Below are 14803 nucleotides of genomic sequence, written 5' to 3' on the forward strand. Positions count from 1 at the left end.
AAAAGTCTGTTTTAACAATATTGATACTATTATTTTACAAATTCACGTATTACATAATTAGACATACACGTGCGTTGGAAAAATTAGTAAGTAGAATAAAAGAGAACACCACATAAATTTTGAAAACCATGAAATCAGTAGTTTAATTATAGGCATTTAAGGCCAATAAAACTCCCCAAAATAAATAATGAATTATATTAAGCTTCTTAATTACCAAGTCTTCCATGATTATTTATAATAAACCAAAATCGTGAACCCTTGTTCAACAACTACAGAGACTAAATCTTACTTTCCCTAGACTTAATGGAAATGGTCAGTATTATTACAAGAGTAGCAAAGTAAGAATTTAGAAAAGAGAAGGTATATATTATACTGCTTCAAATCTTTCAATAGTTTACATATATATGCTTAATTGAAATGGGAGTAGTATAAGCAAAAGGGAGGGGTGTCATTGTTACTTGTTGGCGGAACCATTTTACTAGTCTGTAAGTAATGGGAATAACATTTTATCAGTTCAAATAATTCACATTTATTTGCCAGTTCAAATTTCACCATACTAATTAACCAATTTCTTATTACTACTAATACAATGTGCAAGTTTTAATTTCTAATTTCCCTTTTGTATTGAGCAAATTTGCGAGTGTTTCTACGTCTACTACTATAGAAATTAATATATATGGAAGTGTAGCTTCTAGATATCTCCGTATCTGAGTATTGATGAATTTCTTTACAGGAGTTAGTACTATTCACTGAAACCGACACTTTTAAAATATACTAGTAATAAACATTTTTCTTCTCCAAATAACATTGAAAAGGAATTTAACTCTTTATTAATTATCTTTTAACTTTAATAAAAGTGTATGATTCTGAAAGTCACAAGTTAATATGGCTTAGTGTAAACACTGAGTGTATGTATATTTTTACCCTAAACTTCCCATAATTCTCAACGGGTTCTTGATTGAAGTGGAGACAAAATAAGAAACAAAATAACGGATGAACACAGGTGCGAGGAAAGAGTAATATTGCTACACAAACTTTTGTATCATCAATTTAACAAACTTTATTTTAAAAATTCAATAATCAATCCGGTTACTAAAGCATATCTATAGGTTAGACTCCTTAAAATATGAGATTTATAATATTGAAAATAAAACAAATTACCTGCTATAACAAGTAGGTGACCTGATAGTGTAAAAGTTGATCATAAACTCATTGTTTAATTATAACATCTACATCTTGTGGCGATTCAATTCTTACTATTTCTATAGTTAGAAAGTTTCTATTTCTATAGTTAGAAAGTTTGTATCATATCTCAACTGCTCTTCCTATTATTGTTTTAATTTCTTTTTCTTTTTATCTTCATCACTGTCATGACCATTAATCCCAAAATAGTCTGGAGGATTTAACTTTTAATTAATTAAGCCATCGAAAAATATGATTAAGCCTTTGATAGTAGTTGCTAACTGTTTGTACATTCTAAGAAAATTTAGGATTTAGTCGTTATAGTTGTTGACGGAACATCACGACACAAATGTTTAAAAATTCAACATTGTTTACTTGGTAATGCAGAAGCCTATTTCACACTTTGTTTAGGGGAAGTTTGAAGACTGATTCAAACAACTTTTCATCTATAAATAGGCACACCTCTCTAATCATATTTCTCACAGATAAACAAATTGTTTCAATAAATACGGAGTTGTTTCTAATTTGCAATGGCTCTCAAGTCCTTGGTATTAACCATTGCCATTTTGGCTGTTGTCTCTTCAATAAGCCATGCATCTGATCCTAGTCCTTTACAAGATTTTTGTGTTGCTGTTAACGACTCTATGGCTGCTGGTAAATTTGCAGAATTTGATTGTTTGTTTTTCACTTATATTTGTTGTTATTTTCACTTACTAATAATGATTTTACGCAGTTTTCGTGAATGGAAAAATATGCAAGGATCCGAAGGTTGTCAATGCTGATGACTTCTTCAAATCAGGCCTAAACATACCTGGAAATACTTCAAATCAAGTCGGATCAGCTGTAACTGCTGTGAACGTCGGCAACTTACCTGGACTTAATACTCTGGGCATTTCACTAGTTCGTATTGATTATGCACCATATGGTCTCAACCCACCTCATACTCACCCTAGAGCAACTGAGGTTCTTGTTGTACTCGAGGGCACTCTCTATGTCGGTTTTGTCCTTTCAAATCCCGGACCAAATATGAAGAACAAACTCTTTACAAAGATCCTAAAACCTGGAGATGTGTTTGTTTTTCCAATAGGTCTCATTCATTTTCAGTTTAACATTGGAAAGACTACGGCTGTTGCATTTGCTGGACTCAGCAGCCAAAATCCAGGAGTTATCACTATTGCTAATGCAGTTTTTGGCTCAGATCCATCAATTAATGCTGATGTCCTCGCCAAAGCATTCCAAGTTGATAAGAAAGTGATCGATTATCTCCAATCTCAATTCTGGTGGGACAACAACTAAATTTAGTACAAGGACAAATAATACTATGATGTTTCTGCTTGTTTTTTGAATTTAAGAAATCATAAATAAAATTCACGATCTAGTCCTTTGGACTGGTTTTCATTTGATCTTTGTAGTGGATGTACTAAAGGAGGAATTTTTTACGGTTTGTTTTATTAAAAGTTATATTTATCGTTTGTTGCGGTTATGTTCTCTAACACATACACCAATTTATTTTGCTCTACACTATTATTGGCATGCTTATGATTAAAAAAAAGTGAGGCTGTATACTGTTACAACCGGGCTAATGAGTACCCTGATTTTCCGGTGGGTGAAATGAAGTAAAGACACGACTATAGGGGATCGGAATTGAAGCTGGAAACTTCTCGTACTAAGGCCCGAACTAAATGCTCGCCACCGGGCCCGATAAGACAACACCCCCCGAATCCGGTACGAGCCTCATGGCCTCAGAAAGCACTACGGAACGGTTGCACACGATTAACCAAGAGCCGTGATATCCGCTGCGGATATCACGACGCGGATCTCGCCCGATGTCGGTGGCATATTAATTGATATAAAAAGAGGATTCTTACCTTTTTAGTATTGTACTAAGGGTAAAACTCACCTACTATATAAATGATAAGTTTCTTATTCAATAGACACTGTAACACGTATATCAAAGCAATATCAACTTGTTTTCTCTCATTCTAAGTTATTCAAAAATTCTTATTTTGCTCATAGTTCTTCATATATATATTTGGTCCCGAATCGAGTGTAGAACAATTGCTAAGCTTATGTCCGAGCCCGGACTCAACATCATAACTGGTTTGGTTATTTATTTTATATTTAAGTCACTTATCTAACGTTATTGATCTCTTGTGTCGAATTAATCCACATATCGTTAAAACCGCATATAAATTTAATTTTTATCCGTTTTAAGGATAAACAGTTTGACGCCCACCGTGGGGCTAAGGATAATAATGGTGGTTTGATACAAATTTCGATAACACACTCTATTTTACGCTTGCTCTTTAAGGTTTCAATTTCAGGACAACTTAAAAATGTCAAACTCATAGTCTGCACACTTGAACGATGATTTTGAGTCTGGCCATCATGGCGAAACAACAATATGGTGCCTAGCAGTGAGGGGCCCCCTGCTGATCCCAACGGAATCCCAGTTGCAGACTCAGTCGATGCTAACTCTCATGTGGCTATCGATGTCAACCTGCCTACCGATCCTAAGAACATCGTTCATGAAGGAGCCCGATCAACGACTCGAGGAGCACCCGAAGGCGAAGGCGACGGGGTCAGTCTACGGGTGATCTTCAAAATGTTACAGGCCTAATAGACAACGATAGCACAACTGAAAAATCAAAGCCGCAGCCCCAGCACAGTCGAACCTGAACCATCTCGGGAAAACACCCGAAGAAAATGAGCAGATCACCTAAAGGGCGGGTGAAACAGAGACCGGTGTCAACCCCGAAGTAAAGAAAATGCTTGAAGCACTAAACAAACAGGTGGATTCAGGTGAAAAGAAAATTGAGAAAAACGACAAGAAGGTAGTGACATATAACTCCCGGTTCGATCAAATCCCAGGAGCGCCCCCGATATTAAAAGGCATGTACTCCAAAACATTTGTCTAATAGCCTTTACCTCTAAGCGCGGCACCAAAGCTGATCCCGAAGAAGTTTCGTATGCCCAATATTCCGAACTATAATGGAACCATGGATCCAAATGAGCACGTGACCTCTTACATATGTTCCATCAAGGGGAACAACTTTGAAGACGACGAAATTGTGTTGGTTTTGCTAAAGAAGTTCGGAGAAACTCTGTCGAAAGGAGCAATGATATGTTATCACAACTTACCCCCAAATTTTATTGATTCATTTGGTATGCTTGCAGATGATTTTGTGAAAGCACATGCGGGGGACATCAAGGTCGAGACCAGAAAATCGAACCTTTTCAAGGTAAAGCAAAGAATAAAATGCTCAGCGAGTTCGTATCAAGGTTTCAAATTGAGTGGATGGATTTGCCACCAGTTGTGGATGATTGGGCCATTCAGGCGTTCACCCCAAGGACTTAATGTAAGGCCCCGTAAATATTTCCTAATGATTTAAGATTTAAAAATTTCACCAGCGGTATTTGGGAATAACGTATTCGAGTATTAAAGGAAACCTATAGGATAGAACCACGTCATTTTGAAATGTGAATATATGTTTAAGGTGTGTTGGATCATATTAAGGAGTTTTGTGAATGGGAAGAATTTGTGTGTAACATGTTGGATACATTAAATAGAAAGGATGTTATTATGTAAACAGGGTTTCATACTTATATGAAGGTTTGAAAGTTAATTCGGGTCTATATCATAGCAAGGCATCAATTGTGGGTGAATGGATAAGAAAGAAATGAAAAAGAAAATAACTGGGAGCATGCTAGGGATAGTGCAACGCGTGGATTGGGGCACGCCAGCCCTCTTAGCAACTTTTAAAACAAGTGAAGTATAGGCATTTGGCGCTGGCACTGGCATGCTACCCCCACTAGAAGATTTTCCCTTAAGTACTCACCTTGGGGGTTCATTTTCCCCATTTCACTTGGATGGATTTGGGAGCTCTTCTCCACTCTCTCAAGACCACCAACTCCCCTCTTATTTAAGGTAAGCAATTCCCATTATCTTGGTGTTAAACTCCATCATTTCTACACTAGTATTGATGAGATCTACACATAAAATACTTAGATCTTCAAGAAATTTCTTCAAGAACTCAAATGAGGGTTTTGCAAAATTTCTTCCAAAAGGTAATCCTACACCCTTATACTTACATGTAAGGATATATTATGGGAATATGGAGTATGAATTAAGTATTGAAACTTATAGTATGGTGATTGGAAACCATAAGTTCCTAATTTAAAAAATAACCATTATAGAAATTGAAAGGTGATTATTTGATGGCATTTTGTTGGTTGGGTGTGGATGGATGGTCATGTATGTGATTTTGGAAGTTATAAATTATTTAAGAATGATGATGGGATAAATTGTTGGTAAATGATAGTAGTTGGATGAACTAATTTTATGGTTAAGAGGTATAGAGATTCATGCCTACTAGGTATTTGATAAAATGCCTAAATGGCCTAAATTATGGAATTTATTACTAATATTGGTCTCATTGGATGTTGTTATTATAGATTGAAGTTTCTTAGTGTAGTGGATCATTGTAGTATCATTAAGGGGTGAATTTCAAGTATGTTGGCTAAACTTTCTCTCTTAGAATCGAATTCCATAATGTTTTTGTAAGTTTCAAAGTATGGGTTGCGTGTTAAAATATTATGGCTTTGAGTCGTGTTTCAATGAAAGATAGTATGTCAAATTATGTGAGAAAATATCAATATTCTTAAGACTCTTAATTGCTCATATGTATACCTAAAGTCTTGATTTGAAAATGTCTTATCGTTGATAATCTCTAAAGATGGTTGGAAGTGAAATAAATGAATTGGGGATATAGAGGGTGGCTAACGTGCCAAGAATTTAAGTTATGATTGTGGCTAGTAGTGCAAATTATTTGAGAGGATACGATAAAGAATATGAAATGAGCCTCGACTCTATTGTTTAAAAATGACTTCGAAAATAGAATTGCCTAAAAGCTTTTGTACTCAATCATGCCCATAAGTGGCTGCTTTAACTAATGCTTAGCTTTATAAATATACCCAGTGTGATTCGAGTTCTTACATACTCGTGTGTTGAAATTGTACATTGTCATTTTTGGGGAATATTATTGCAAGAATAAATGGTGTATTGAATGTTTTTGATTTTGATGTGTGTTTCTATTGCTGGTTGGTATGCCCCATTCTTTGGAAAAACACCATTTGTGTTTAAAGTTCCCATTACAAATGGATTTGAAGTATATGATTTCTGAAATTTTCTATATATTGATATTTGATGGTGATCTTTGAAATTAAAAAAGGTGAAAGTGTGGAATATGAAATACGACCATCGTGCCAGGAATAAAGAATCTTGTGAATGACGAAATGAGCCAAGGAAATATTATTGTTGTAAGTGACTGGAAATACTAATAAGAATTTATACAATGTGAAATATGTTGAGGTGAGTACAATTGTATTTCTGTTATTTTTATGCGCAAATCAAATCAAAAATATTTTTGGGTGCATCATTAGCAAAACTGAGGAAGGGTGGGTCATAAGGCCTACACCTGAAACTACACGTGCCGGTGTAGGGGTGGATTGATATTATTCCCCTTATTTGGAATAAAATTGGAACCTTTGGGAAATTGTGATATTATTCTTGTTAATTGGGATGAAACTGGTAACAATTGTGGATTGGAAATGTCAACCAACACAGTATATGTGGGAAGGCGGCCTAGCTGATCGGGTGGAGATCAGATGCCATATTGCGCATATGGTGGTACTACTCTTGGTAACAACTTTTTTTTGCAGCACATGTCAAACCACATTGTTCGTGGAGAGTTGGCCTAGCCGATAGGGTGTGATCGGACTCCGTGCTAACAAAGACGGTGGTATATCGGTGCTAATAATCTCCCAACCAAAATTGTATATGAAGTTCATACTTTGAAAAATTATTATGTTTTAACTGGACATTTGGATATTGTTGATTGTGACTTGCTGTTTCTATGTGTTACCTTTTCTTATATGGGAATTCTATTTTGAAAGAGGACTTTTAGCTATACATACTAGTGCTATTCTATAGCACTAACATCCCTTTTGCCGGGCCGCTGCATCATTAATGGATGCATGTGGTCCTACAACAGGCGGCATTGATAAGTGATAGCAGTACACTCTTTTCAGCTGATTTGGTGAGCCCCACTTCATTTATCTTTTGTTTCTCATATGCTGTATTTTGAGGTATAGATGGGGCCTTGTTGCCGACATTTTCATATTACTCTTCTATTGTACTTAGAGGCTCCGTAGACAGGTTGTGCGTGGTAGTGATGTTGGGAATTGAACTAGAAATGTTGGTATTTGGCAAACATGGTTTTCATTATACCTATAAACTTGTAATATTTTGGAAATTATGGATGAAGTTGTTAATGGAAATGAAATGGGAGTTGTTAATAAAATTCTTTCAATATTTGATTAATGGAGTGCATCTCCTCTTTATTCATGGATGAGTTTGGGTAGATGGAAATCAAACAGGTTTGCTTGGCCGGGTTATCTCGGTTGAGCGCCGGTCACGCTCCCTGAGTTCGGGGCATGACAAACTTGGTATCAGAGCCTAAGATTTTAAAGTGTCCTAGGATGTCTCGGAGCCTTGTCTAGTAGAGTCTTTCTTATCGGTGTGTTGTCGACCACATCTATAATGAGGAGGCTACTTGGGCATTTAGGAATTCCACACTTCTTTGATACTCCATATCGTGCAATAGAGCTCAAGATAGGAAGCTAATTTCCTCGCCATGCCTCATTTTCCAGATGAGTAATCCACGAGTTCGAAGTATCGAGGAGGGAATGACCGCTCCATTGAATCTGGGGGAGATTACACAAGAGTTCGTTGGGAGAATGCGTCGAGCCATGGAGGGATTGGAAGAATTTGTTGCTAGGCGAAGTATCATTGTTCCTACCAATGTCACCGAACCGCCGGATAATATGGTGAGTGTATCTGAGAAACAAAAAAGGGTTGTTGGTACTAATAAGCCGGATTGTTTGGTTTGCAAGAAGCGGCACTTGGGGAGATGTTGGATGACTCTTGAAATATGTTACGACTTTGGAAAGAGGGGACACAAGAAGAACAAATGCCCTAGGTTGGGTACACGCATCCCGGTCTACCCCAATGTGCGAGAAGGAACATTTGGCATCGTATGGTGAGTATGCTCAGCAGCATGTTAGGGGTGACAGATTTTAGGAAACTCCAAAGACCCACACAACAAATCGATATGGGGTTAGTTACTCCCGCATTGGAAGATTGGAGGAAGGATAAGGGGGAGGCTTATAATGTATGCAAAAAGGGTAATTATCTGGTCAGTAAGATGAGTCAGTTTAGTGGACCTTATCCCCGTTGTGTGAAGTGTGGGAGATGTCATCCAGGAGTATGTCATTATGGTACCTATGTATGTTACAAGTGTGGTATGAGGGGTCACATTCAGAGAGACTATCATTCGTCTCGCTAGTGCATGGGCGGGGGAGAGACAGAACCATCCAGTTCCATAGCTACTACATCCATAACGCCTCCCCCAGCTAGAGGCACTATACTTCACGTAGGGCGTGGAGCAGCTAGGGATGCTATTCAGAGCTCGGGAGGGCCCATCATGTTTTATGCTATGAGGAGGTGTCAAAAGTTTGAGGCTTCTCCAGATGTGGTTACAGGTATATTGATTGTCCAATCTTAGTATGTGTATGCTCTTATTGATCCCGGTTCCACTTTATTATATGTCACTCCTTATGTTTCTATGGATGTTGAGATAGAACCAGAACAACTTTATGAGTCATTCTCTGTATCTACTCTTTGAACGAGACCTATCAATTATGAAGCCTCCTTATCACAATTCCTTGTATTTACAACCTCTTGAGAGATCGAGCTCTATAATTATTTCCTTGAATTGAGTTATAACCCTAGGCTAATACTTCCCACTTGCTTCCCTAAATTCTCCACAAGGGGCTATAGCTGATGAATTTCTCATAGAACCTTTTGATTCGAATGGATAACATCTGCTCACTTATGCTTATGCATGCATCATCATAAAGTTTACCTATGCGGTATCAAATCTATTGTAAAGCAGCCTTGTGTTGAGATCCTTCTTGAGCCACCCTTTCTCTCTTCGGTATATGTGGCTCCTATGGTTGAAACAATCACTTTACTCCTTTGTGAATATTATCATAAATGATTTTCCCTGTCTAGTAACATGAGAGCATACCTCAACACCTATCATATATGTACCTGTCAATTGAAAGGGGTCACTTGTCCGCATAAAGTTTTTGGGAAATTTGACATTTTCACAAATTTGTCACATGAAGATCTTTTTGTTCGCCCATCTCATTATGACTTTCATATCCACCTAGATCATGCCTCAGTGAGTAACTCACTTTGTTCCTAGTATTGTAGTTGCCCATAAAGTGGCCTGGTATTACAGCTTGAGAGTTGTTATGGTAGAAACATATCTAGCTCAAAGCAAAGTGTTAATTCTCTCTAACCAATACATGATTTCACCCCAATATTAGGATATCCTAGCTATGTGGTTTCACTCATGAATGTTTCAGATTCTAACACATATCATGAGCATATTGAATTGAAAGACAGATTTGTCGTATCACTAGTCCTCATATATATTGGAAAAGGTTAAGTTGTGAGAATGATAATAACCTTACCAGTGTTCAACTTCTTTTTCATCCCTATGGGCTTGTGACGTAGATTCCTTGTGTCAGTTAATGTTAAGAGTGTGATGCAATTTCATGCATTTTGAAACCCATGTCACATTCGGGGTGCCAAAATATTCTCATTTCGAGTTAAACTGATTTTCCCAACATTCCAAGAGGCGACTGGTGTCACGTACTTGGCTATTTCTCTTTGAGGCCTACTATTGCCGAACAAGGTACATATGGAATGAAACAATTATTGTTGACCTTTTCATAACTCATAGTCTTCCAAGAATAACTGATGCTAATGACTATCCCCCCGATCATGCCTCCCATATGTCACTTGTCTAAAAGGACTTGCTTCTTTTACATCTCCGGATCATGTACATGTTTCCACGTTATCAATGTGTACTTGGCAACTCTATGCCTCATTTGTCAAATTGATGATGTCATCAAAATGATTAATCATGCCAGCACTATTGGTAGTAACCTTCGTGTCTCTTAGAACATAACTTCCTGCAACACCCTTCTCGGCATGTTGATGGATTCTTGAATAATTCTAGTGAAATATCGAACCTCGTTGTTCTTGTTTGTAGCAAATATATCGAGAGTTGTAGGTTCAAACATATCAAAGAAGGAGCATTATCCAGTGATCAAATATATTGGATAGGAAGTTTTATCGTCATATTCAAGCTCGCACATCTTAGAGTGATTATTGGAGGTCGCTAAAGGTTTTGTCTGGGTGTTCGGCATAGGGATTTAGAGTTATAGAAAGTGAACGGGTTATTCTCAAGATGTTCTCTATGAATATATTGGGTGAATTGTTAAGGAAGGTAAAGTATGTGTAGTCCCATTAGGCCTTATGAAATCTTAAAGGAAATACGCTTAACTATGAGTATGATAATTCCCCATCATTGTCCTCTATGTACCCGATGTTTCATGTGTCTATGTCCAAGAAGGTAGTTAGAAATCCTTTGTCTATCGTTCCGGTGAAAGCTAGAGAAAGTGAAGTTATTGGATAATTGGCCTGTGAGAGGTACTTAATTTTTATCCTTGTTAGATAAGTTCGGAAGTTGAGATTGCCCCCGTCCTGTGTTATGGTGAAGTCTGTGAGTTGAGGAGGCCACCTCGAAGGCCGAAAATGTTAAGGAAAGAAAATGTTCTCACTTGATTGTATAGTCAAATGATTGTGGATCGAAAGGCACTTTATGTGTGTTATGATTTAAATATGTGCAGCTCATGACCAGATATTACTCTTGATAATACGATGCCTGTAATGTTGAGATTAATGTTATTTATGTATATTGTAATGCTTGTTGAATTGCGGACGTATGATTAGGACTGGTTTTGGGATTCTCTGGAAGATGGATAGGCCTAATTACAGGGGAGACTCTGGCGAAATTTTGAAAAATTTAAGGAGTTAGTCAAAACTTGGAGCTGCTGGTGTGTAAAGTAATAGTTGGGTCACATTGGATGCTAATGGTGGATCTTGACCCTCATTAGAGGATGAATGATCCTAAGAGGGGTAGAATGTAAGGCCCCGTAAAACTTTCCTAATGATTTAAGATTTAAAAATTTCACCAGCGATATTTGGGAATAACGTATTCGAGTATGAAAGGAGACTTACGGGGTAGAACCACGTCATTTTGAAATGAGAATATATGTTTAAGGTGTGTTGGATTATATTAAGGAGTTTTTGTGAATGGGAAGAATTTGTGTGTAACATATTGGATACATTAAATAGAAAGGATGTTATTATGTAAACATGGTTTCATACTTATATGAAGGTTTGAAAGTCAATTCGGGTCTATATAATGGCAAGGTATCAGTTGAGGGTGAGTGGATAAGAAAGAAATGGAAAATAAAATAACTGGGAGCGTGCTAGGGATAGTGCAACGCGCGGATTGTGGCACGCCAGTCCTCTTAGCAACTTTGAAAACCAGTGAATTATAGGCATTTGGCACTGCACGCTACCCCCACCTGAAGATTTTCCCTTAAGTACTCACCTTGGGGGTTCATTTTCCCCATTTCACTTGGACGGATTTGGAAGATCTTCTCCACTCTCTCAAGACCACCAACTCGCCTCTTCTTCAAAGTAAGAAATCCCCATTATCTTGGTGTTAAATTCTATCATTTCTATACTAGTATTGATGAGATCTACATATAAAATACCTAGATCTTCAAGAAATTTCTTCAAGAACTAAAAGAAGGGTTTTGCAAGATTTCTTCCAAAAGATAATCCTACACCCTTATACTTACATGTAAGGATATATTATGGGAATATGAGTATGAATTAAGTATTGAAACTTATAGTATGGTGATTGGAAGCCATAAGTTCCCAATTTAAATAATAACCATTATAGAGAATGAAAGGTGATTATTTGATGGAATTATGTTGGTTAGGTGTGGATGGATGGTCATGTATGTGATAATGGAAGTTATGAATTGTTTAATAATGATGGTGGGATAAATTGTTGGTAAATGTTAGTATTTGGGTGAACTAATTCTATGGTTAAGAAGTGTAGAGATTCATGCCTACTAGGTATTTGATAAAATGTCTAAATGGCCTAAATTATGGAATTTGTTACTAATATTTGTCCCATTGGATGTTGTTATTATAGATTGAAGTTGCTTAGTGTAGTGTATAATTGTAGTTTCATTAAGGGGCAAATTTCAGGTATGTTAGCTAAACTTTCTCTCTTAGAATCGAATTCCATAATGTTCCCGTAAGTTTCAAAGTATGGGTTGCGTATTAAAATGTTATGACTTTGAGTCGTGTTTCAATGAAAGATAGTATGCCAAATTGTGTGAGAAAATCTCAATATTCTTAAGACTCTTAATTGCTCATATGTGTACCTAAAGTCTTGATTTGGTAATGTCTTATTGTTGATAATCTATAAAGATGGTTGGAAATGAAATAAGTTAATTGGGGATATAGAATGTGGCCAACTTACCAAGAATTTAAGTTATGATTGTGGCTAGTAGTGCAAATGATTTGAGAGGATGCGATAAAGAATATGAAATGAGCCTCTACTCAATTGTTTAAAAATGACTTCGAAAATAGAATTGCCTAATAGCTTTTGTACTCAATTCATGAACATAAGTGGCTGCTTTAACTAATGCTTTGCTTTATAAATATATTGTGTGTGATTCGAGTTCTTACATACTCGTGTGTTGAAATTGTACATTGTCATTTCTGGGGAAGAGTATTGCAAGAATAAATGGTGTATTGATTGTTTTTGATTTTGATGTGTGTTTCTATTGCTAGTTGGTATGCCCCATTCTTTGGGAAGAAACCATTTGTTTTTAAAGTTCCCATTACAAATGGATTTGAAGTATATGATTTCTAAAATTTTCTATATGTTGATATTTGATGGTAATCTTTGAAATTGAAAAAGGTAAAAGTGTGGAATATGAAATACGGTCATCGTACCAGGAATAAAGAATCTTGTGAATGGCCAAATGAGCCTAGGAAATATTGTTGTTGTGAGTGACTGGAAATACTAATAAGAATTTATACAATGTGAAATATGTTGAGGTGAGTACAATTGTATTTATGTTACCTTTATGCACAAATTAAATCAAAAATATTTTTGGGAGCATCATTAGCAAAACCGAGGAAGGGTGGGTCATAAGGCCCACACCTGAAACTACACGTGTCGGTGTAGGGGTGGACGATGATTATTCCCCTTATTTGGGATGAAATTGGAACCTTTGGGAAATTGTGATATTATTCCCCTTAATTGGGATGAAACAGGTAACAATTGTGGATTAGAAAAGTCAACCCAGACGGCATATGTGGGAAGGCAGCCTAGATGATCGGGTGGAGATTAGACGCCATATTACGCCTATAGTGGTACTACTCTTGGTAACAACTTTTTTTTGCACCACATGTCAAACCACATTGTTCGTGGGGAGATGGCCTAGCCGATCGGGCGTGATCAGACTCCGTGCTAACAAAGACGGTAGTATATTGGTGCTAATGATCTCCCAACCAAAATTGTATATGAAGTGCGTATTTTAAAAAATAATTATGTTTTAACTGGACATTTGGATATTGTTGATTGTGACTTGCTGTTCTATGTGTTACCTTTTCTTATATGGGCATTTTATTTTAAAGGAGTACTTTTAACTATGCATACTAGTGCTATTCGACAGTACGAACGTCTCTTTTGCCGGGGGCGCTGCATCATTAATGGTGCAGGTGATCCTACAACAGGCGGCATTGATCAGTGATAACCGTACACTCTTTTTAGCTGATTTGGTGAGCCCCACTTCATTTTGGGGTCATGTATCTTTTGTTTCTCATTTACTGTATTTTGAGGTATAGCCGGGGTCTTGTTGCTCGCATTTCCATATTACTCTTCTATTATACTTAGAGGCTCCGTAGACAGGTTGTGGGTGGTAGTCGATGTTGGGAATTGAACTAAAACTATTGGTATTTGGAAAACATATTTTTCATTATATCTATAAACTTGTAATATTTTTGAAATTATGAATGAAGATGTTAATGGAAATGAAATGGGAGTTGTTAATAAAATCTTTTCAATGTTTGATTAATGCAGTGCATCTCCTCTTTATTCATGGATGCATTTGGGTAGAAGGAAATCTAATAGGCTTGCTCGACCGGGTTATCTCGGTTGAGCGCCGGTCACGCTCCCTGAGTTCGGGGCATGACACTTAACCCCGAAGCTCCTTGGCTTCGCAGCAGCCAAAACAAAACTTGGTAGTACCCGGCAGTAACTTGGGCCGACATCCACAACAGGTACCAGTCAAAAATCAAAGTCGAGGACGATCAACTCGGGGGACCTTCTGGGTTCGTTTATCCCATTCGGACCGAAGACAGGTCTAAGAGATTCCTCTATCATGAACCGAGATAGATCTGAGGCTGATATCAACCATATAGCGGAGATCAAAGGGGTAACGGATCTGGGCGACACCCAACGAGGAAAGAAAGGAGGAGTGATCGAGGCCAAAGTAGCCAGCGTATGATGAGAAGAAACGATTTCGATAAACCATTCAGGGCCAGTGA

At 37.2% G+C, this 14803-nt stretch overlaps 1 protein-coding gene across 1 annotated transcript; it reads left to right on the forward strand.

The window, feature by feature from the left end:
• Positions 1–1654: 1654 nt before the first annotated feature.
• Positions 1655–2585, forward strand: LOC104116391 (putative germin-like protein 2-1). Its single transcript, XM_009627235.4, has 2 exons — positions 1655–1836; positions 1916–2585. Exons 1-2 carry the CDS (start codon positions 1713–1715, stop codon positions 2476–2478), a joined length of 687 nt encoding a protein of 228 aa, XP_009625530.1. The 5' UTR covers positions 1655–1712; the 3' UTR covers positions 2479–2585.
• Positions 2586–14803: the final 12218 nt, after the last annotated feature.

This window comes from Nicotiana tomentosiformis, chromosome 1 (genome assembly GCF_000390325.3).
Source record: "Nicotiana tomentosiformis chromosome 1, ASM39032v3, whole genome shotgun sequence".
NCBI lineage: Eukaryota > Viridiplantae > Streptophyta > Magnoliopsida > Solanales > Solanaceae > Nicotiana > Nicotiana tomentosiformis.